The following is a 23,543-nucleotide window of genomic DNA, read 5'->3' on the forward strand; positions in this document are numbered from 1 at the left end:
TACCAAAGAGTTAGAATGGTTTAATTTTAGGTAGTTATATTAATAAAAATAACACAAACATTTCTGCCGTTTCAGTTTAGAGCTGTAGAGGCTTGAGTCTCATTAGTAGGAAGAGTCTTAGTTGAGCAACCCCCCCCCCCCCCAAGTTTGTCCTACCAGTTCACTGCTCTGTACCACCCCCCAGTGTTTAAAATTTGTTTTTACAACCAGCTCCTTCATAAACCCCATCATTATAGATTTTAACAGCCAGAGAATCTGCTCTCAGATCAGTAGGAAATGGAAACTTGTGGAAACTGCTTTTAACAGCAATTGAATATCTGCTCAAAGCACACTCATTAAGTATTATGTAATTCAAGGAGAAATTCTGTTTGTCGCATTTGTGTTTCTAGCTTAGGCCTGTTTCAGCTCATAACAACCCTGAGGGTGGATGGGATTAAATACTATTATCAAAACACACAGCACTGCAGGTGAACATCAGAGGGCTAGATATCACAGCCCTGGACCAGGCAAACAGCAGCTTCACTTACTTATAACATAAAAATGCACTCCTCTCCAGACATTCAGTGCTGTGCTTTCTGTCTCTTGCACATTTTAACTGTGAATTACACCTTTGCCTGCACTTTCTAGAACTTTCACTGCTACACACCTCTGCAACTGAAGTGTTTCAACTCAGTTTATTGACTTGAAAAGTGCATTAAATAGATTCAGTAAAAAGGGATTAAAAATATGTTCAGTTACAACAGAATGCCAGGACACTGGTCACACAGAACAGAGGCTGAACAAGTCAGTGTAAATACTTAAAAACATAAAAAAATGGTGCCAAAAAAAAACACCTTTCAAGTGGTGGTCTTAACAAAGGTAAACAAAAATATTTAAACGTAGCAGCAGTCTGGTCCATGGTTCACTGTACGTTATGTGACATCGCCAGCGTTCTCGTCTTTTCTCCAGACCAGTTAGGCCCATTTTATGCCACATATCAGAGACCCGGCAGCTGCTTGTAATCACAACACCAACGGGCTTCTGATCAGCCTGCAGGTTTTAGGGAGGTGGCACACAGACTAGTCAGGGAAATGTTCTCTCTCCAATACAGCTTAAATACGAAGAGCAAAACAAGCTATTTACCATGACACTCTCCACTGCAAGGAAGCAACAAGAATAACAAAGAAATGCTCTGCCATTTCAGCCAGTAGAGTATATACACGAAAGTGTAATTAAAATATTATTCTCAGCCCCATAATTCACATTTCAAACGGTTTCCATACCTATAAAATGCTTTCTTTTAATTCTCTGTTCCAGGTAGGCCAAACTAGAGGTGACAGTGCTTTTAGAATTGCAGAGACAATGTGATCATTTGACGATGATGCTGAGTGATAGTTGCACATCCGTCTGAACCAGAGAGGCATAGTTATGGATCCGAAAGTAAAAATCCTTCCCAGGCTTTTGCTCCAACACCCCAACCTCACTAATTAGATCAAGCCACAGTTAGTTAGTGGAGTCAGCTGGGTGATCCAAAACCATGGCAGGGTTTTTGCTCCATTACATTTCTTGTGTGGACCATCATGAGGTCCATTCTACAGTCTTCAGCAGTAACACACACACACACAAATACTAATAAAACTGCTGTGTCTGAGGTATCTGTGCAGTGCTTGCATATATCAGCAATAATATCTCAGCTGTATAAAATGACTAATTAAAACAAAATTTGGCTCACAGTTCAAATCACCCACACACAGGTCATGCAAGCATCACACCTACATAAGGTGTGCAGCGCTACACCTGAAAATTGGGAACATTAGAGATACATATATATGTTTAAACACATTAAAATATATTTAGTGTCCTATCAATACGGGTAACTATGAGAGAGTGTGTATACACTAAAAGATTACAATAAATGAGCAAAATGTCCTCATGAGACTGCACTCATTAAAACTACTAACCTTTACAGCAGAAAGGACACTTTGTTTAAATGATTTATTCTTTTAGAATATAGGGCTGTGTATAGCTAGCTATACTACAATTCAAAAATATTAATTAGAGCAAAGAGATGAGCAAGTATACAGATTGTTATATTACAGATATCTTACAGAGTGCAGAAAAGTGTCTCTCTCTCTCTCTCTGTCTCCCTCCCTCCCTCCATCCATCCCTCCCTCCCTCCCTCCCTCCCTCCCTCCCTCTCTTTCCTTTTATCGCCGCTTTCCACATTTCCCTGTATCAGTCATGCAGGTTTTGGGTCGCAGTGCTGAAAAAAAACCACACCACAGAACAGAAAACAATACATCTGATCAGAATGATATACCAATGTATATGTTGTATATGTTGGGTGGTTTTGCACATTTGTTTGCATACCTGGGTCTGCTGTTTGTTTTTTCTTGTGCTGGTGAACAATTTGATTTTCATTGGTCATCTTCACATCCTGGTCCTCTACGTGGTTGCTGTGGACACAGAAATGTTAAGAGATTTCTTTCACTCTGCTGGGTTTCACCATAGAGACTGCAACTGCAACTGCAACTACACAGGCACAAAACAGATAGGGCTGTGGAATGGAAAGAATATTATTAAGGGATGGTGGTGTTGTGGATTGGATATTTCCAGGCTGTAGAGACATAGTTAACGGAGGAGCATTTTTGACTGACCGCTGTCTGACAGCTGGGAGAGACTTAAACTGGCGCTTTGCCACTCAGTTTATGGTGTGAACTGCGTCTTGGGCTTGGAGAAGCATACATAAATATAGACACATTGTGTCAGACGTGTGCGCACGCACGCCCGCACACACACGCACACTCTCGTTCATTATTCCGCTTGTGCAGACACAAGCAGCAAAAATATTATGAGCTCAAGCCATGAGTCAACTACAAGAGCATCTGTGTGTGTGTGTGTGCGTGCGTGGGTGTATGCATACATGTTATTCTCTCATGGGGTGTGTGTACATTGCATAGACTAGATGACTATTATATCCATTAGCCAGTACACAGGGAGCTGACTAGTCAGAGGGAGAAGTAAACAGCAGCAAACAGAGATGGCAGTCCACCGACAGAGCCCCTGATTGGACAGAAACTCTGTGCTGGGTGAAGTGCTTGCCAAGCAAGAAAAACTGCAGCTTTTTAAAACTGCATCACTAAACTGCACTAATTAAAAAAACTCAAAATAGCAACGTTATCAATTTCATTTTGCTTTTGAAATGACAGCTTGTTAACTAATTGACCACTTTTTAAAATAACAAGTAGACTAATAAAAATTACTAGCTGTGCAACCTCTAGTATTTATCTCCTGTGTGTGTGTGTGTGTGTGTGTGTGTGTGTGTGTGTGTGTGAACACATGCATGCATGTACCTGATTATAGTGTTCTTCTCGCGTTGTGTAATGTGAGTGTTATCCGTGAACAGAATGGTGTGGCACAGTACGATTGGGTCAAGGGTCGGCAGAATTCCTCGGGACACGTGTGACACACACTCTAGGATTCCATTATACACCAACAGATCATCTACAAGTAGCTACACACAAACACCCATCACACACATGCACATACACAAATTAATTAAAGCAAAAATGCATTAAACTAGTTTTAAATAAACTACGGAGATATAGCTTCAGAAAATGCTTATTGTGTGTTGTGTTTGTGTTCATGGTGCATATATGAGTGTGGTGGTGAGATGTGTGTGTGAGTGCACGTGCGCGCGCGCGCGCATGCGCATATGTGTGCAAGTATGTGCGTGTGATAGAAGTTGGTGTCATGACCATATTTTACCCCGAACTCCTTGACTCCTCTCTGTGGTGTTTTGGAGTAGTTCCACAGTTTAATCATGGAGACCATCACTGGCTGGTCAAAGATTACATACACACGATTTACCTAGACAGATAGAGAGAGACATAATTATGTAAATATATGGCACCCACCTCTACCCACCCCCACACACACCCCCACCTCTACCCCCACCTCCAACACCCCCACACACACCAGTCCAGGAAGCACAGGGGCGAGCCACATGTGTCTGCCGTCGTGTGTGTTGTTAACACCATCAATTAGCTTGTCTGGCGTGCGCACATCACCAGACACACTCTCCAACACGTTCACGCTGTCAGGGAATGCAGCAATGTCTGAGAGGATGTATGTTAAAGAACAAAAACAACATACGCACACACACACACACACACACACACACACACACACACACACAGCAACATGTTTTATTAAGAATTAATTTCATAAATAGATGCTTTTCAGATTCAAATGTAAAAAAGGTGAGCATATATATGTGTGTGTGTGTGTGTGTGCGCGTGCATGTGTGCGCGCACAAGGCTACTGTTCTCGTTCAGTATGTGTGTGCGCGTGCGTACGTGTGAAAGGATATTGTTCTCATTCAGTATATATATGTGTGTGTGTGTGTGTGTGTCTGTGTGTGTGTGTGTATGTGTGTCTGTGTGTGTGTGTGTGTGTGTGTGTGTGTCTGTGTAAGGATACTATTCTCGTTCAGCGAGATCTTCTGGTCATTGTGGTCATACAGTTCAAGGCCGTTCAGGCCAATGTAGTACGGATCCCCCCAAGTAGTCAACAGCTGCAGTTGGAAAATAACTACACACACACACACACACACACACACACACACACACAGACACACACAGACAGGCAAACACGTGCAGTTAAAGAAAAACCAAAAGCTTCATGGAGGAATAGTGTCTTTTGTCTAATTTCTACAGAACACACAGTCCCACATACACTCAACAGTGTGCACATCTCTCAGGAGTCATAGCTCTTAGAAATGATGAAACACACAACATTTAGTGTTATGAGTAGGAATAAGATGAATGTAATGTGACACAAACACATTCTAACTGCAGATAATATAGGTATAATACAAATATTATAATATATTATGTATAAATATATAACTGCAGATAATATAGGTATAATACAAATATTATAATATATTATGTATAAATACATAACTGCAGATAATAATAAAATAAAAGTTTGAGCTGGTGGAAGGATACAGCCACATGGCATTAGAGGAGCTTCATACTCCATACTCGCCTGCTCTTCCCTCCTACACACACACACACACACACACACACACACACACACACACACACACGACAGGGACAGATACCCACACAGGGAACAGGGACGGAAACACCCCCCCACACACACACACGTCCAAACAAGGACACAGATACAGTTTGATGAAACACCTGTCCTCATACTAATACAACATTATTTTTATAGTAATAATAATAATGTATTATTATTATTTATATTAATATAATTATAATTAAACAACAACAACAACAATAATGTATTATTATTATTACTGTTGTTTTTGTTATTAGCCACAGTAGATGTATACCTATTTAAAAAAAACACACACGCTAAGAAAAAAGAAACCAAACACAGCTTTTCTCTTCTCTTCTGTGTCTCACTTGCGGGAGCTGGAGTTCTGCGCGTTGTTACTGCCCCCTGGGCAGGTGGTAGGGGACTGCAAGTAGTCGATAAACAGGATCTCCTGAGCAAAATCAAAGTGGCAGTTCCCTGGACCCTTCCGGACCAAAAACCCATTCAGCGGAGAGATACACACTCCATCCATGTACACATGCAATATCTGCACCTGACAAAACATGCACAAACATATTCAGAGCTAGTTTTGAAAAACACTAACTATCAGTCAACTTTGCCATTTCTTCTGAATACAGACATTCCTGCTAATTGAGGAATGAAATGTAGCTTCTCTAGGACACGCGGTGCTACATTTGACATTAAACAGCAGCAAACAACAGTGTATACAGTATTACAGTGCAAATTCAATAAATACAGACAATAGTGCAACTTCACAGTAAATACAATATTAAGACAACAGAAACTGAACACAGTATTATTAATAAACTATACAAAGCTTTATACGGTAGATTAAACAGTGACTGAGCATAGGATAGGACAGCATACTAGATGGTAGGCAGTGTGTGATGCGCGGAGTAAATTACATGCTTTATTCATTGCTTTGTTCATTCATTGCAATGTTATGGATTTGTTCAGTGCCTGATATTAATATATTTATACTCTCACCCCTCTATACGAGTCCTCGGGTGCTTTGTTATAGTTCCAGATACGGAGCCCAGCGATGGTTTGTGACTGGCTGAACTCTATGATGAGGGTGTGATCAGAGCCAGGGGAGAATGGTATAAGCCACATGTGTGTGTCATCAGTAGTGATGTTGTGTCCATCAAATAACCTGGGGGGGGGGGGGGGCAGGAAGAGAGAGCACGAGTGTGAGAAAGAGACACAGTCTGCAACACACGCTACACCACATTACATTAGCTTATATATATATATATATGTGTGTGTGTGTGTGTGTGTGTGTGTATACATATTACAGTAAATATACACTATAAAGTACATTCTGAATATATTGCTGTTTAGTACTCTGTTTTCATCTGTATTTGTGTACACTACTATTTGAGAGATAACACCTTATGATTTTATGATTTTGTCATGCCAATTAAGCTCATTTGAATTGAAAGTTGATAACTGAGGGACAGACAGAGCGAACCAGAGACAGAGGGAGACAAACATGAGGAACAGACGAAACACTGATTATGAAGAGTTTGTGTGTGTTTAAGTCGGATCCTCCGAGGATACTGTGTATTGGTATTCTCTAGGATGAATTAGGAAAGGGAGAGATGCGTCACTGACTTGTCTAGAGTTCGAAGGTCATTGTTATACTCTGGGAGGTCATTGAGGTCATGGGGTGATGCGGTAACCATAGAGTTGTCAACAGGGATGCTCTCGCCATCTTTACCCACGACCTCCAACCCCGTCATGCCCAGATAATGGGAGTCACCCCAGGTCATCATCAGATTCAGTTGCAGAGCTACACACACACACACACACACACACACACACAAAACCTTTGTATTATCACTGCAGACTTAATCACTCCTAGAGTGTGCCATTTCTCAAACAGCAGAATGAGAACAGTTTTGGTCCGGCTACACCCCTACCACCCACAGTCCCCACACCTATAGTCCTCGCCCACACCTATAGTCCCCCTACCACACTTAGAATCCTCTTCTACACCCCCCACCCCAGTGCTGGGCGCCCTGCAGTTAGGGAGAGACCATAAGCAGTGGACCAGGGGAAGTGCATGCAAAGGTGAGCTGCTTTACTCACTCCTGCCTGTGTAGAGTCCAGAACTCTGGACCTCTGGGTCAGCACCTAGTTCTGCTACAGTATTACAATCCCTCTTCAGCTGAAAAACAGACAAATATATTACACCAACACATTTGCTTGGCCACAAACAAGCACGTGCGCGTGTGCGCGCACACACACACACAAAGTTGGAAAACATGTAAATATACCCATTATTCACACAGAATGGGGAAAAAAAAAGTTTCCACACACAAACACTCATGCATGCACACGTGCATACATGCACACACACACACGTTCAGTGTATACACAATTCATTACACACCTACTTTCAGTCCACATGATTAACATTAGTTCTCTCTTTCTCTCTCTCACACACACACACACACACACACACACACACACACACACACACCTGTATGTCATTCTCTCTGAATCCAGCCTGCGTAAAGGGCCTTTCCTCTCCTTCCCCATCTGCTGTACGCGGACGATGAAGCTCCTCCTCCTCGATCCCTGACCTTGACCCTTCTGACTCGCCACCAAATGTGTCATCAAACCGTGACATGGCCTCCAGGATGTCATCATCCATGGTGAAGAGAATTGTGTCACCAAACTGGTCTAGTCCTGAAAGAACCGGAGGGAATGAAAGAGATGGATACATGTAAGAAGGAGAGTGAAAATGGAGAGAGAGAGAGAGAGAGTGGTGTATGTGATGGACAGTGTGACAGCAAACTGTAGGGAGAGAGGACTATATACCGAGAGAGACAGTGAAAGAAAAGACTATAAACAGAGAGAAATGAAAGAAATACCAGCAAGCCCATTCAGAATCACACGAGTTACAAAACAACTCAAACAGAACTAGATCACTCAAAATGCAGGCATAGAATGGAGTGTTATCTGGCCCTAAACGGACAGTGCAGCATGGCACACTAATCATGCTGTCTGATCCAAAACTGAGGTCCACCCTGACCAAGTTCAGACTCAGTGACCAGCACCTGGCCATAGAGACCTGCAGACATAAACCTAAAGAGCAGAGACTGTGCCAGGACTAAAAGACTGAGACAGAGTTGAAGGTACAAAATTTACTCAGATTAAAACTAAATTCTTTAACAAAATTAATCACATATTGCCTGAGTTTAAAAATCTCCCTGATGAGGAGAAGCTGTCGTTTGTTCTTGGTGAACACGGGACATTCACTCCAGCCACAGTCTGAGGGACAGTGAGTGACCAGATCAGATACCAGAGATACAGAGACTTTTATTATTGTTGTTGTTGTTGTTTATTTGCAATAGAGGTAACTGCAGAAGTAACAACAGTAATAAGAGTATTGCTGTTGTAGTTATTATTATTGTTGTTATTACTATTATTGGTATCAGTTGTATTATTGTTGCTGTCTATTACATCTTAACAAGTTAATTCATCATCAAAGCTTTGGCAATACAAATGTGAATATTTATCATATCAATAAAGCAACTTTGAATTGAATTGAAATGCTTAAAGACAGGAGGGAGAGAGACAAAGAGAAGGAGGAGAAGACTAAATGCAGAGAAAAAGTGAAACAGAAACAGCCTTTCCATCTGGTACAAGCATCTGAGTAATTTAATGTAAGATCTGGGAAGTTTTAACATTTGTTAGTGATTGGTAAATCTGTCAATCATCCCAGTTTGTTCCACCCCCTCACCTCCCGAGAGAGTTCCAGAAGCTTTGGCGATCTCCCCTCTGAAGATGCACTGGCCGTCCAGCTGGATCTCCACATCCTTCACGCCGCGGAAGGAGTGGATGCGGGACTTATTGTAGTTCCACACCCGGATCATGGCCACACGGCACGTGAGCCCAAGGTCCAGCGAGATCATGTGTCTGCGCCCGGGCGTGAAGGGGGCGAGCCACAGGTGCATGTCGTCCTGCGTGCGGTTCACGCCGTCTGACAGGTTGGTGATGACGCGCGGGTCCTTGCCATAGGCAGGGAGGATGTTGATGTCAGGCGGGTCGGCGGTGACCCGGACAGGCGTCACCGGCTCGCCAGTCGAGGTGTAGATCTCAATGCCGTTGAGGCCGACGTAGTGGCGGTCGCCCCATGTGGAGAGGATGCTGACCAGCAGGTGGCGACCCTGAGGCAGGACTGGGATCTCAAACTCCTCATCAGGGTCGCGGTGGTCCTCCTCAGGGTCGTCAGTGTCAGAGGTCAGGGGAGCAGACACGTGAGGCGAGGAGACAGGGGCGTGGCGAGACTGTCGCTGTAGAAACTCGTCGAAGATGTCTCCCTCGAGTGCCATGTTGGAAATACGCCCACGCTGACACTGGTTGAACTTGAGCAGGGAATCCCACGATTCCATCAATGTGTCATCCTGCTCACTTCGCCATTTAGCTCGTTGCCATTGGTTACCACCAGCAACCAGGCCTAACTCTAATGTAATGAAAACAGTGACCCTTTGTCAAAACCACCTTTTACACACACATAACACATCTTAACAAATTGCAGCTAGTTAATCTCCAATAACATTCTGGAGCTGATTATTATAACTGATCATAACCAATGCATTAGAAGCAGTAACTGCACAACAGATTTAGCGGACATACTGCTCCATAACACACTGAACACTCCCACAGTTTACCCATGCCAGTCTTATGCCTCTTTTAGCCTGGTGCAAATGTTTAATATATAAATAAAAGTTGCCTGCTTTGAAATTGTGTTGACAACAGCTAAGATTAAACTAGGGTTGGTGGTAACAGCACCGGCTGCCCCACCGGCGGAGTCCGTCTGGGTCTGTTGGGCTTCCTTTACTACCAGTCCCTGTCCTTCTCTCCAACACTGGACATGGTGTTATTTACCCCCTTTCTCCAAAGCTAGTTTCTGCCTTGTTCTGTTCGGTTACTCTGAGCTGGGTTAAGTTAGGTCACACTGGTTATGGGTTCAATTATGCTACATGGTCACAAACAGCATTAGGACGTCCCAGATGAAGCTGCTCTGGGTTAGTTTAACTTAAAATTCTGGGTTCGTTTAAATTCTAAAATATGTCATCAGGATACGGAACTAAAAAAGTAGTACAACCACACTTCACCAATCCAGGACAGGCTAAATCGGCAAACTGCTAAACTGAAGGAAAGGCTGGGGTTAATGGTTCAGCTAGAAGATAAACTCCCCTAGAGCACTGGCCGCTAGCACAGGGGATAAGTGAGGATTAGTGCGCTGCACGAAGGGGTTGTTAGGGGATGGACAATCTCACTATTGACAAAAAAACTGCTACCTTTTAAAACACCTACCACTCACACACAGAGCAGCCGCAATACAAACAAACACCAAGCCAGGCCAACAGAATAATCAGAGCAACATATGGCATACATACTCCATTTCCAAACATGCAATCAGCCCCAGCAGTCCAAGATGCTTCTAGCTAGTTTTCAGTGAAAACAGCTTGTTGATGCTATGGCACTTAAGAGGTTTAAGATGAATAAACACGACCATTACAGACTAGCAAAACACACACACAATACTACTGCAGACTGCCACACCATCAACACCAGGGTGTTAGGATACTGCCAGGTAGCCTAAACCCAGACATGGGCAACTGAGGGTAAAGAGCCTTGCTCAGGGGCCCAACAGCAGCAACTCAGCAGCGGTGGGGCTCGAACCAGCAACCTCCCGATCACAAGTTAAGCACCCTAACCACTGAGCCACCACTAAATACCTCAATATCACAACGTATGTGGGACGTGCTGAATTACTCCATTCACAAAACTGACATCAGTTGCTCACCTATGCAAGATCTGCATCATCTGCAGTCATAAGTTTGTTATAAAGCAAATAAGACTAGTGTGTGGTGATACAGCCATATGGAATCTCATATTTCTTGTTAGTTCTTGTGTTGTATGCATGATGTGACAGCTACTGACAGCAAATGATCTGCTGTCATATAATTCAAATATATAAACACACAGCTGCTGCTGTTTGTGTAAATAAATGCATGTAAACGGAACTTGTGTCAAATGCAACTGCTGTGCGGCCTGTCCTGATCGAGGTGGAGGGTTGTACCTGAGGCCGTGATGTCAGAGGTTCTCTCAGTGTTGTGGTTCGGTTGTGGTTTGGTTTGCGAGAGCACTGAGCCTCTCCTGCCACTCACAGGTCGGTGGGTTCTGTCACACAGCTCATCCAGCAGGTTCACATTCCACTTCGGCAGCGGACTCGAGACCCGATCCGGGTTACCTTCCGCGCCGAGATCCTGGCACAGATTGGGTTCCACCTTCAGTGCATCAGCCCCGAACTCCACTGTCACTGCTCTCTGGCTGGTTGGCAGTGGCGCCCTCACATGGCCAGAAGCAGCAGCGCAGACGCGGGCTGGGTTGCAGGTGATGTTGGGCAGGACGGGGCGTTTGGTTTTGGGTTCTGATGTGTTCTGCGGTTCCAGCCACAGGGGGCGCTCTCTCTCCCTCAACTCCTCTAGTCTCCCCAGAGCCGGCCTGCTCGACAGCTGCTGCAACTGCGGAGCACAGCATGAGGCCGGCTGAGTGGTTACCGTGGTCACTGCCTCTCTCTGTATCCCTGGCAACTCTGCCTTTTGCCCTAGGGCAAGGGTAAGATCCACCAGAGGTGACTCTCGCTCTAATGGGTCCCTCTGCATCATAGCTGGTGATATTTGGTTGCCAAGGACAATGGTAGCACTGAGCTCTGACTGGTTGTTGCTGCCCTTGTTTGTTTCCTGCATGTAGGTGGAGCTGGGCTCTGATTGGCTGGGACTTGACTCCTGAGCACTGTATTCATAGCGATGTGGACTACAGCCATGGTGGTTGTATCCGGAGGAGACAGGGCTGGGAGAGGAGCATTCTGGGAGATGTACTTCTTGCAGGTCAATGGTAGTGCTGTAGTCGAACACCTGATTGCCGCAGCCTTTTTGAAGCTGACCCTCAAACACCAGAGTGCTGTTCACATACACACGCACCTCACGAGCTCCTACATCCAACTCCTGTGGAAATACACACACACACACACACACACACACACACACCTATTACACCTCACTGTATGCTGAGAAAGTTGAGTGAAGAGCAGCTCCAGGTGGGGCCCTCATCGCATACTAGTGCGCTCCAGACCGCGTGCTCCATTCTAGGTGTGAGACTTGGCTGTGGCAAGCAGGCAGACAAAGCCTGGAGCTCCACTCACCTAATCCCTAGTGCTAATCTCCAAATGTTTTACACACACCCACACAACATAATCTCAGAGACTGAATAGATGCATACACACACACACAATCACCTCTTTATCAAAAGATTTGTATTTTTTAATTTCTCATAATCTCAGGGACATCTTACTTGAGACGCATAACCAAGAAGTATCAGAAATGTTTGAGTTTTAGAAAAAAACTCCATTATTTCGCTATAAAAAGAAATCAATTTTTTCTACATCAATTTAATATGGGGTTCCTAAACACTGGGATTGTTATGAATTCCGCTGACACATTGCTTGGACAAAACACGAAGCAAAGTGATCGCATGACTTCGAGATATACTCTGGATTCTTTGTGCTAGCCAACCAAGCATATTCATAGGTAGCATCTGTTGTTGCTTTAATTACTGAATAGTAATCGTAAACTGATTTTTTGTAAGCAGAATTGTAGACCAGATGTCTTAACAGAACTTCAGCTGTGAACTAAAGGTTAAGAAAGAAAGAAAAACCAGAAAAAAAACTAAGCTCATTCCTACTTACATTCAAACTGCGATTGTAATTCCAGATTTTAATTTTGGAAATGCTGAAATCTGGAGAGCGTTCTGTGTTCCTGATCACAAAGTACAACTGGATAGGTGCTTTAAATGGACACGCCCACATATTACACTCCTTAGTACTCTGTAAACACAGAAACAAACACACAAACACACAAACACAAACGTACAGCAGAGGGCAGTAATCAGGGCAGTTTTGCAGTTATTCATTTTCTGGAGTAAATTCCTTTTTGTTTTTTGTGTTCGAGTGTTTTTCCAATAAAAGTAAAGAGAATATTTTTTAATCAATTTCTTTCCGGTTCTGTTTATATCCGTGAATGGAACTCACTTTAGTTTTACCATTGACCAGCGTTCCAAGATTCCCCGGATGCTCGGCGTTCCGGATGTCCAGGTCGTGCGGGGAGACGTACAGTTTCCGATTCCGCCGGCAGAAGAACTGCACCTCCGTCAACCCCACCCGGCAACCGTTTCCCCAGTTTGACAAGATCTCCATGGTAACATAAAGAGTGGATGCAGCCTCCACTGAAGCTTGTCTTCTCTGCCATTACAACAAGCATTATGTCCTGTTAATGTTCTCACCTCAACTCTGAACCCAACAACAGTGATGCTAACCAGATTTCCCAGACTTCAGGAACATGATGGCATGCATAAACACCTATGCACACACACACTCCCTTGTGTGCAGACAAAATGGCTGAATCCAATTAGTTTACTATATAAGGAATTAAGTAAACAAAAGTTCCCTTTGGGAACATTAAAGTATGGTACTGATCTGAGATCAATTATAATGGCGCACCATACTTTCAGTATAAAACCATACTCACACACTCACTGACGTGTACAGTCACAGACACCCATGCTCACACACACTCGCTGACGAGCACACTCCAGCACACTGGCACACTCACAGACACCCGTGCTCACACACACTCGCTGACGAGCACACTCCAGCACACTCACAGACACCCGTGCTCACACACACTCGCTGACGAGCACACTCCAGCACACTCACAGACACCCGTGCTCACACACACTCGCTGCCGAGCACACTCCAGCACACCTGCACACTCACAGACACCCGTGCTCACACACACTCGCTGCCGAGCACACTCCAGCACACCTGCACACTCACAGACACCCGTGCTCACACACACTCGCTGACGAGCACACTCCAGCACACCTGCACACTCACAGGTGGAGGGGACCTGCAACTGTTGATGTGTGCGGGAGAAACAGGGCCATGAACATCAGCCTCGATCCTCTCAAGAGCCTTCAATAACTGCTTCTGCTGACTGGAGACAGAGATAGAAACAGGCAGTTTGAGTGAAGAATGCTTTGACAGAGTGGTGTGTGTGTGTGTGTGTGTGTGTGTGTGTGTGTGTGTGTGTGTGTGAGTAAGTGTATGCATGTATGTATGCATGTATACGTGTATGTGTACGTATGAATGTATGTATGCATGCGTCCCTAAGGGCGTGTGCCGGTGTATCTTTGTGTGTGTGTGAGTGCAGTTGTTTCTATGTGTGTGTATATGCGTGTGTTTGTGTATGCATATGCAGGTGTGTCTACATGTGTATGTATACGTGTGCAGGTATGTCTACATCTGTGTACGCAGGTGTTTCTATGTGTGTGTATATGTATGTGCAGGTGAGTCTATGTGGATGTGTTTGTGTGTGTATATATGTGCAGGTGTGTGTACCTGGCTCCCATTAGTGTGATCCTCTGCATGGCTCTCATCACTCGAAAATCATCATCATCATTGTCGTCATCATCATCATCATCATCACCTCCTTCATCATGAATGGAGCCGTTTATCTGCTTGCCTGTTCTGGTCTTTGGGAAAATAACAAAACTCAATTAAAATGAAGAAATAGGACCAAGCTAATTTGCCAAATGGTCAATGAAAACATATTCAGGACCAGTTAGCAGGTCTTCTATGTTGTACATGAATGTTTTTTTTATCAAACTTTGACTCCAAATTTTTGACTTTATACTTTGACTTTACTTTCCAAATAAGAAATTCCATCCTCAGTTACAACAAGTAAAAACTACACTGCCTGGTCAAAAAAAGGTCACACACTAATATTTCGTTGGACCGCCTTTAGCTTTGATTACGGCATGCATTCGATGTGGCATCGTTTCCACAAGCTTCTGCAATGTCACATTTATTACTGTCCAGAGTTGCATTAATTTTTCCCCAAGAGCTTGTACTGATGATGGGAGTGTTCTCCAGCACATCCCAAAGATTCTCAATGGGGTTCAGATCTGGACTCTGTGGTGGACAATGCATGTGTGAAAATACTCTTTCCACATTGTCATGTTGGAATATGCCCGTGCCATGGGGGAAGAAAAAATCCACTGATGGAATAATCTGGTCGTTCTGTATATTCAGGTAGTCAGATGACCTCATTCTTTGGGCACATAACATTGCTGAACCTAGACCTGACCAACTGCAGCAACCCCAGGTCATAGCACTGCCCCCACAGGCTTGTACGGTAGGCACTAGGCATGATGGGTGCATCACTGCAACCGCCTCTCTTCCTACCCTGATGCGCCCATCATTCTGGAACTGGGTACATCTGGACTCATCAGACCACATGACCTTCTTCCATTGCTCCAGATTGCAATCTTTATGTTCCCTAGCAAATTGAAGCCATTTTTGCCGGTTAGCCTCACTGACAAGTGGTTTTCTTTAGGCTGCACAGCTGTTTAGTCCCAATTCCTTGAGTTTCCTTCGCATTGTGCGTGTGGAAATGCTCTTATTTTCACTATTAAACATATCCCTGAGTTCTACTGTTGTTCTTCTACAAACAGTCACCACACGTTTAAGTGACTGCCAATCACGGTCATTCAAGATTTTTTTCCGACCACATTCCTTCCTTGAAGATGATGTTTCCCCACTGTCCTTCCACTTTTTAATAATGCGTTGGACAGTTCTTAACCCGATTTTAGTAGTTTCAGCAATCTCCTTAGATGTTTTCTCTGGCTTAATGCATGCAAATATTTTGACCCTTCTGAAACAGATTAACATCTTTTCCAGGACCACAGGATGCGTCTTTCGATATGGTTGTTTAACAAATGAGAAGCTACTCACTGCATCAGTTAGGGTTAAATAACTTGTTGCCAGCTGAAACACTCACCCATGCAGTAATTATCCAATGGGAGGCTCTTACCTATTTGCTTAGTTAAATCCAGGTGCTGACCTTTTTTTTGGCCAGGCAGTGTATATTGTGTGCAAAAATGTTTTCAGTATGTGAGCACATAAATATGTGCAAATTGATTTGAATATTTAAATGGTGAAAATGAACATTCTAATGCATTTATACCAGACTCAGGCTGAACACATGCTTCTCGCGGCTGAGGTTCTGGGAGCTTGGTGTGGGTGTTCGAGATCTTTTTTCTGATGAGTGTGTGTGGCAGTTTTCTCGCTGCAGGGCTTGTAACACTATGGCTGCAGCCTCTTCAGAGTCTCGTTGCTCCGGCACTTTACGCACCACAGACAGGGGGCGCTCTAGATGACTACTCGGCCCTGAGTGAGCGGGACAGAGTGAATGAGAAAAACCGTTACATACCATATTCTACATCTATACAGGCTTCTGTATGTGACCTAGTAGAGCACGGTGCTTCTTTGTGTGTGCTTGATAATCATTTACAGTGGTGTGAAAAAAAGTGTTTGCCCCCTTCCTAAAATCTTATTTTTTTGCACGTTTAAGTATGAAATTTCAGATCATCTGACAAATTTAAATATTAGACAAAGAACACAAGTAAACACAAAATGCAGTTTTTAAATGAAGACTTTAAGGGGAAAAAAAATTTCCAAACCTACATGGCTCTGTGTGAAAAGGTGATTGCCCCCCAAACCTATTAACTGGTTGGGCCACCCTTAGCAGCAACAACTGCAATCGTTTGCAGATAAGTGGCAATGAGTCTTTTACAGCGCTGTGGAGGATTTTTGGCCCACTCATCTTTGTAGAATTGTAATTAAGCCACGTTGGAGGGTTTTGGAGCATGAACCGCCTTTTTAAGGCCATGGCTCAGCATCTCAATCGGATTCAGGTCAGGACTTTTCTAGGCCACTCCAAAGTCTTCATTTTGTTTTTCTTAAGCCATTCAGAGGTGGACTTGCTGGTGTGTTTTGGATCATTGCCTTACTGCAGAACCCAAGCGCGCTTCAGCTTGAGGTCAAGAACGGATGGCCGGACATTCTCCTTCAGGATTTTTTGGTAGACAGCAGAATTTATGGTTCCATTTACCACAGCAAGTCTTCCAGGTCCTGAAGCAGCAAAACAGCCCCAGACCATCACACTACCACCACCATATGTTACTGCTGGTATGATGTTCTATTTCTGAAATGCTTTTACGCCGGATGTAATGGGACATACACCTTCCAAAAAGTTCAACTTTTGTCTCATCAATCCACAGAGTATTTGCCCAAAATTCTTGGGGATTATCAAGATGTTTTCTGGCAAAACTTAGACAAGCCTTTGTTTTTTGCTCAGCAGTGGTTTTCGTCTTGGAACTCCGAGTTTTAAGTTTCAAGTTTGGTTTATTTGTCACATACATAGTCATACACAGTATAACTTGCAGTGAAATGGTTTGAGAGTGCTCTGCCGAGAGAACTCTACCATGCAGGCCATTTTTGCCCAGTCTCTTTCTTATGGTGGAGTGATGAACACTGACCTTAACTGAGGCAAGCGAGGCCTGCAGTTCTTTGGATGTTGCTGTGGGGTCTTTTGTGACCTTTTGGATGAGTCGGCACTGCGGGTAATTTTGGTCAGCCAGCCACTCCTGGGCAAGTTCACCACTATTCCATGTTTTCGTCATTTATGGATAATGGCTCTCACTGTGGTTCGCTCGAGTCCCAAAGCTTTAGCAATGGCTTTATGACCTTTTCCAGACTGATAGATTTCAATTACTTTGTATCTCATATGTTCCGGAATTTCTTTGGCTTGCAGCATGCCATCTGGCTTTTGAGGATCTTTCGGTCTACTTCACTTTGTCAGGCAGGTCCTATTTAGGTGCTTTCTTGATTGAGAACAGGTGTGGCAGTAATCAGGCCTGGGTGTGGCTAGAGAAAATGAACACAGCTTTCCAAAGATGTGATAAATCACAGTTAATTTATGTTTTAACAGGGGGGCAATCACTTTTTCACACAGGGCCATGTAGGTTTTGTTCCTTAATAATAAAAACCTTCATTTAAAAACTACATTTTGTGTTTACTTGTGTTATCTTTGTCTAATATTTAAATTTGTTTGATGATCTGAAATATTTAAGTGTGACAAATATGCAAAAAATAAGATATCAGGAAGGGGGCAAACACTTTCACACCACTGTGTGTGTGTATGTGAGTAAGAATCTCTGCACATGTACATGTATGGGCATGAGTGAGTGTTTCCCCTCACGTGGTGTGTCCTGTTTGGTTCTGTTAGATCGGTCCGTTTCTTTCACCAGAACAGGCTTGGTAGGAATACAGAACGCCACATTCTCCTTCCGCTTAGCCGAGAGACATTGCTCAGCCTTACGCCCTAAAACACACAATTTTGTGTACACCAATTTTCCATTTTTCAATGTCCAAATCTGTGAGGATGAAAGGTTTATGCTATACCACTTCAAAGTGCCTTCAGATTGGTAGAAAACGTAGGCACACCTTTAGGGGAGTGGCCAAAGTCCAGAACAATAAGGTCACTGGAGCTTGGCTGGCTTTTGATTGGCTGGCTGAGTTTGGGGGAGGACTGAATGGTGATATCAGTCAGACTATCATTACTCTCCTCTCTCTCAATCTGTTCCTCCACCCACTCTTCCTCCGACTCCTCTCCTGCAGAGTCACGGCTGTTGCGTCTCACACTCGCCTCTAGGCTGCGGCGCAACACCTACACACACAGACACAGTCATGCACACACAAACCGTGTACTATTAATGTCAAATGTGCTGGCACTGTGTAGTTCCACTCTGCTGCCTGCGAGTAGACTATTGGTGTTGATTTTTAGGTCAGTAATGTTGTGTCAGTCGGGCGGTGTCTAGATCAGAACTACTGTTGGGTCTCTCTAGAATGGGTAACAAAGCTTTTGGGCTTGTTCTAGTACTGCTGGTGTTTGGCCAAGTTCTGTTACTGGTGTTTGTGTTAGTACTGACACTGGGGAAGTTGTAGGGTTGGTGTTTGGGTCAGTACTGATACTGGGTGTGGTGGTAGGGGTGTATGTGCATGTGGAGGTGTCGAGGCGTCACTCACTTTGACCTGGTCAAGGCTGAGCAGAACCCTGTCAGCAGGTTCAGAGTCTGAGGGAGACCTCACCCCCAACACCTGGGACACCTTCCATGCCTTCTTATTAACCTGAGTGAGTGAGCGAGCGAGAGAGATAGAGATCATGCAACGGAAACACGAGAAAGAGACTCAATGTATCCTTTCAAGATAAAAAACAAACGTTGTCCAACTTATTCTCTCTCACACACAAACATCACCTAATTTCGAGAAGAACATTATCTTTCCAGAAATGAAGGATGCTGCACTAGAGGGATAAAGAATCCGAAGTTGATTTAATAGCAGATCAATAATTGGTGCAGACTGCAAACCCAAAGGCATCATGCACCTACATACCATAAACGACAGGCTGTAAACCTCTCCCACAATGGGCAGGAAGACTCTCAAAGATTCTATAAATATCTAGTTTAAGAGCTCAACTTCCCTAGACAGGATTTTTTCATTCCTGACATGTGATTTACTACATTTTCATCTCTTCCAACAAAAAAAACCCCAAATGTCCTTGAGCAATGCTCTTGCAGAAAACTGCATAATGCTTACACCTACATGTTTCCTTACACACACACACACACACACACACACACACACACACAAAAAAAATCCTTTACCTCTACATCCATGCTCTCGTAGGGCTCAAAGTCGTCAGAGTACCTATTTTCTGGGTGGACTCTGACCTGGTTTCCACTCTCTGTGCGAATATGTACAGGGTTCTACAGAGGAGATAAGAGGAGGCAGCAGGAGTCCTCATCACCTCACCCGTAAATGAACGAAAAGGCCCAGAGACCAAACCACTGTGAAAGCTAATCCATCCTCCCATTACTCCACACAAACACTGGTGTATTTAGAGATGATAAATAGCCATATTGGTGTATTACATAAAAAAAAAAAAAATCTCAAATATAAATCACATATGATATCCCATTTTTCACAAGATGCTATTTTTTAAAGACAGACAGCCCCAAAGGCCTTGAGGTAGGCCCTACTCCTGGAGCCTGTTATTTAGCCCAGTGTGTGTGTGTGTGTGTGTGTGTGTTGTACCTGGACCCATTCTCTGCGCTGTGCTCTCTCAGGGGCTGTGTGGCTTCTCTTTGCGTAATGCTCAACTTCTCTGTTCTCCTCTCCACCCCTTCTACAAGCGTCTACACACAGTCAGAACAGGCAGCATGACCCAAACTCTGTGTGCATAAACCAAACTCTGGTGAATGCGCTTCTGTCTGGCAAATCACTTCTGTTTTTGTCAGTGTGAAGTGTTTGTTTATGTTCTGATTACATACAATGTAAATAAACATGTTGTACATAGAAGAAACTGATATGTGTGTGTTTGTATGTACCTGCAGTGGTTGTGTTTCTGTGTGCGGGTGAGATAGAAGTCAGGAGTCTCTGCCTGGATCGACTGGAGTTAGCTTTAGCATTAGCGCCATTGATGTAGATACTGAAGCCTCGTTCCAGCTTCTCCAGTTCAATCTGCTTAGGATCCTTAGACTGTAGTCTCCTCAGTGCCCTGGGGGGGGGGGGGGGAGTGTATACCAAACTACATTATCAAGCAACCCACTTAAACCTTCTGCTGCTAATGAGGTCAGGTCACCCTGCATTAGCCAATCAGATCAAAAAAAGTAATTAGTAATCTGGTGTCTTTACATGTGTAAGCGTGGTCATCTGTTTCACAATGTAGGTAAAAACTGGGCCACACCCAGCCTTTTTTTTTGCATGTGACTGTCCTGTCATTTGACCTGCATGTGCGTTTGCGTCCGAGTGATTTAACCTGTTTTTGTGTTGAAGCTTGATTAAATATTCATCCAGTTGCTCTTCAACAGAGTGTTGGTTCCCTGTCTCCCTCCACCTGGCCTCCTGCAGATTATATACATACACACGCACACACACACACACACACGCACGCACACACACACAGATTATTATACTGATGTACTGACTGAGCCTTGTTTTCCAGGCAAAATGATCAGATCAACCAGAGCCTCAGCTAAGGAGCCAGTTCTTCCCATTTGAGGAAGGGATGTATGTGCTTCACATCCAAGCCTGTCATTTGCTCCCTCTGTATTAAATAATACAGTCATAACTAGGTACAATTTACTATCTGCTCCTCTCTCACATCATGTGATCAATGTCCAGTTCTTCTTAACTATGCAGTGAAACTGCAGAACTCAGGCAGGCTGACACTTACAGAGGCCAGTACAGATGGAGCAGGTTGTTCTCTGATCAGGTATATCTGACTCCTAGGCACAGTAGCGCAACCTACAATGATGGAGCAAGCTGTTCTCTGATCAGGTTTATATGAGTCTTAGGCACAGTAGTGCCACCTTCACTGATGGAGCAAACTGTTCTCTGATCAGGTATATATATATGAGTCCTAGTCACTGCTACGTAAAGCCCAGTATGAGTGTCAAAAATGCTGCATTTTCCCTGTCCTGCACTTTCAGACTGGTTTAAAATCTCACAATACAAGAGCTTGTACACAAACAGTTTTCAGTTCAATTTGATTTACACAGGGCTCGTAACAACAGACTCTCAAAGCAGCCTCACGTTTTCCACATCAGTGCTCACTCAGAGACAGAGGTTCAAACTCATCTACCAAACTCATCTACCAAAGCCGAAGCACAACACACTCCCACAAACACACACAGGGTGGATACGTTTCATCTGCTCAGGGTTGATGGGAAGTCTTTCGAATGCTCGCCGACATTTTACTTATTTCATTCAGCTTGTCAGTTTATATGTAACATTATAAAACCCAGATCTACATTCAACCTCAGTGTTAAAGGTTGTGCCAAAAAAAAAATAAAAATCTGCACAAGCAAGGTTGGTCAGAGAGAGAGAACACAGGCTCAGCTCTGTCCTTTACAGAAAACAAGTACATAACTATGGCTCAGTTCCACTTCTGTTAAGAGAAGAGTGCCCCATCACAACCGTGCTAGTGCAGCGTCAGAAAAGAAGAAAGAGGAAAACAGAAGCGAGTCTTACAGAACATCCTCCGGTCAGCTAGAGCCTCCGAAGAAAGCGGGAGCGCTAGAAACACAGAATACGGGAATGAGCAGCCTACACTGATATCGATTACAGCGCGCATGACTCATACAAGCAGCTGTTTCAACACGTTACGGCGTATGTAAAGATGGGCGGTAGGTTAAACTGCGGGTGTTTTCTGAGGGTGCACAACTGTGGTGACCTCTACATGTAACGCAGCTCGGGAAGGAAGCGCATCCTTAACATGAATGTGACTGCAAAACCAATGCTGGTTTACGGAATTAGATGCTATTTATAGTAGCAGAGTAATCACGCGTTTTGGTTGCTTTCAACTCCCCTAGAATCAAACTGAAACGAATTACGTCCCGGCGTAATCTTACCTCTCACGAACCCCCGTGGTTCAGGTGGCGGGTTAAATGCGACGCGATAATAAAATATTAGAGCGCATAATGGAAATATAATTCAACATAACCGTGCACAACAGCGTTGGAAAACAGGATCAGAGTGATCTGCGGAAGCATACGGGAACATTTCTGGATGAGGTAAATATCTTTGCTTTTAGCGCAATCTCTCCTCCTAAACAGAGCAGCAGTGGTGGTGCAGCTGTTAACCCAGTTTGCTTCGCCCTGTTTCGCTGAAGCAAACGCTCTACAGCGCGGTTAAAGTTTGGGCCTAGCTAGGTTAGATAAATATTTAGAAAACTCAAATATTTTTCCAAGGAGCAACATTTCTGTATCTCACTGACTTTATACAGTGAACTTGGCTAAAGAACTGCTAAACGCCATGGTCATGTAACGGTAACTATTCATCATCATATCACCCGGAGCTTAACTTCAAAGACGTGAAAATGCAATTGAAATAAATTTTATCAGACCTAAATGAAAAACCGCAAAATAATTTATAAACAAATGATCTGAAGTTCACCAAATCATCTTGTTGGCCTACTTTCTCGGCTGGCAGCTAGCTGGTTAGCTATCCAGCTAACAACTGAACAATTCGCTGTATCAACGTCGTTAGCCGGGTTAACTAAGTTACATTCATATCTTCCAACTTAAGTGGTTTACACTTAAACATCAGATATAACCTGCTTTTTAACAAAAGCTGTTAGCTGACTCACATTCCATGACATTTCTTTATTGGAAAGCCAGAGCCAGGCGAGTTGCGCTCTCACGCATCTACTGTTGTAGACAGCTGGAATCGGTAACCAGGAAAACCACTGGCCAATAGCAAACCAGGAAAACCACTGGCCAATAGCAAACCAGGAAAACTGTAGCGCATTTGTGTGCGTATTTACTGTGTAAAAAGACATACAACAATTATAACTTTAGTTTTCAGTTATAGAGAGAAAAATAAATAAATAAATCACAATGTGAATATTAATCTCTGCTGTAACCTGTGTAAGGACTATTCGTTTGTCCACTAGATGTCACTAATAAAATGATACTTAAATAAATGAATA

General features: G+C 43.7%; 1 protein-coding gene across 10 annotated transcripts; it reads right to left on the reverse strand.

Moving 5' to 3' along the window:
* Window positions 1–659: 659 nt before the first annotated feature.
* Window positions 660–23,535, reverse strand: katnip (katanin interacting protein). 10 transcript variants are annotated; one of them, XR_014116775.1, is made up of 29 exons: window positions 23,202–23,535; window positions 20,871–20,956; window positions 20,440–20,609; window positions 20,147–20,247; window positions 19,717–19,818; window positions 19,079–19,180; window positions 18,497–18,719; window positions 18,252–18,374; window positions 16,176–16,378; window positions 14,549–14,682; window positions 14,033–14,144; window positions 13,181–13,390; window positions 12,839–12,976; window positions 11,171–12,098; window positions 8,822–9,544; window positions 7,556–7,764; window positions 7,162–7,240; window positions 6,685–6,862; window positions 6,058–6,223; window positions 5,418–5,602; window positions 4,992–5,044; window positions 4,462–4,572; window positions 3,958–4,097; window positions 3,748–3,849; window positions 3,333–3,493; window positions 2,350–2,435; window positions 1,712–2,242; window positions 1,263–1,386; window positions 660–1,029 (listed from the first exon to the last, which is right to left on the reverse strand). XR_014116775.1 is itself a non-coding variant. In XM_035530741.2 (27 exons), exons 1-27 carry the CDS (start codon window positions 23,391–23,393, stop codon window positions 2,187–2,189), a joined length of 5,061 nt encoding a protein of 1,686 aa, XP_035386634.1. In that variant the 5' UTR covers window positions 23,394–23,535; the 3' UTR covers window positions 660–2,186. The 10 variants fall into 10 exon arrangements, 5 of the variants coding, with proteins under 5 accessions (XP_035386634.1, XP_035386633.1, XP_081551755.1 ...); XR_014116772.1 differs by having other exon boundaries at window positions 660–1,386; XR_014116774.1 differs by having other exon boundaries at window positions 1,263–2,242.
* Window positions 23,536–23,543: the final 8 nt, after the last annotated feature.

Source organism: Electrophorus electricus, chromosome 14 (genome assembly GCF_041902795.1).
Source record: "Electrophorus electricus isolate QZ-2024a chromosome 14, ASM4190279v1, whole genome shotgun sequence".
NCBI classification, from domain to species: domain Eukaryota; kingdom Metazoa; phylum Chordata; class Actinopteri; order Gymnotiformes; family Gymnotidae; genus Electrophorus; species Electrophorus electricus.

Excerpts from the sequence above, each read along its gene's own strand:
- katnip (XM_035530740.2), bottom strand. The coding sequence starts at position 23,393 with ATGTCTTTTTACACAGTAAATACGCACACAAATGCGCTACAGTTTTCC. Across the intron at positions 20,610-20,870 it reads AAGCTTCAACACAAAAACAG|GGCACTGAGGAGACTACAGT; the intron begins GTTAAATCACTC and ends CCCCCCCCCCAG. Across the intron at positions 18,720-19,078 it reads TCAGCCTTGACCAGGTCAAA|GTGTTGCGCCGCAGCCTAGA; the intron begins GTGAGTGACGCC and ends CTGTGTGTGTAG.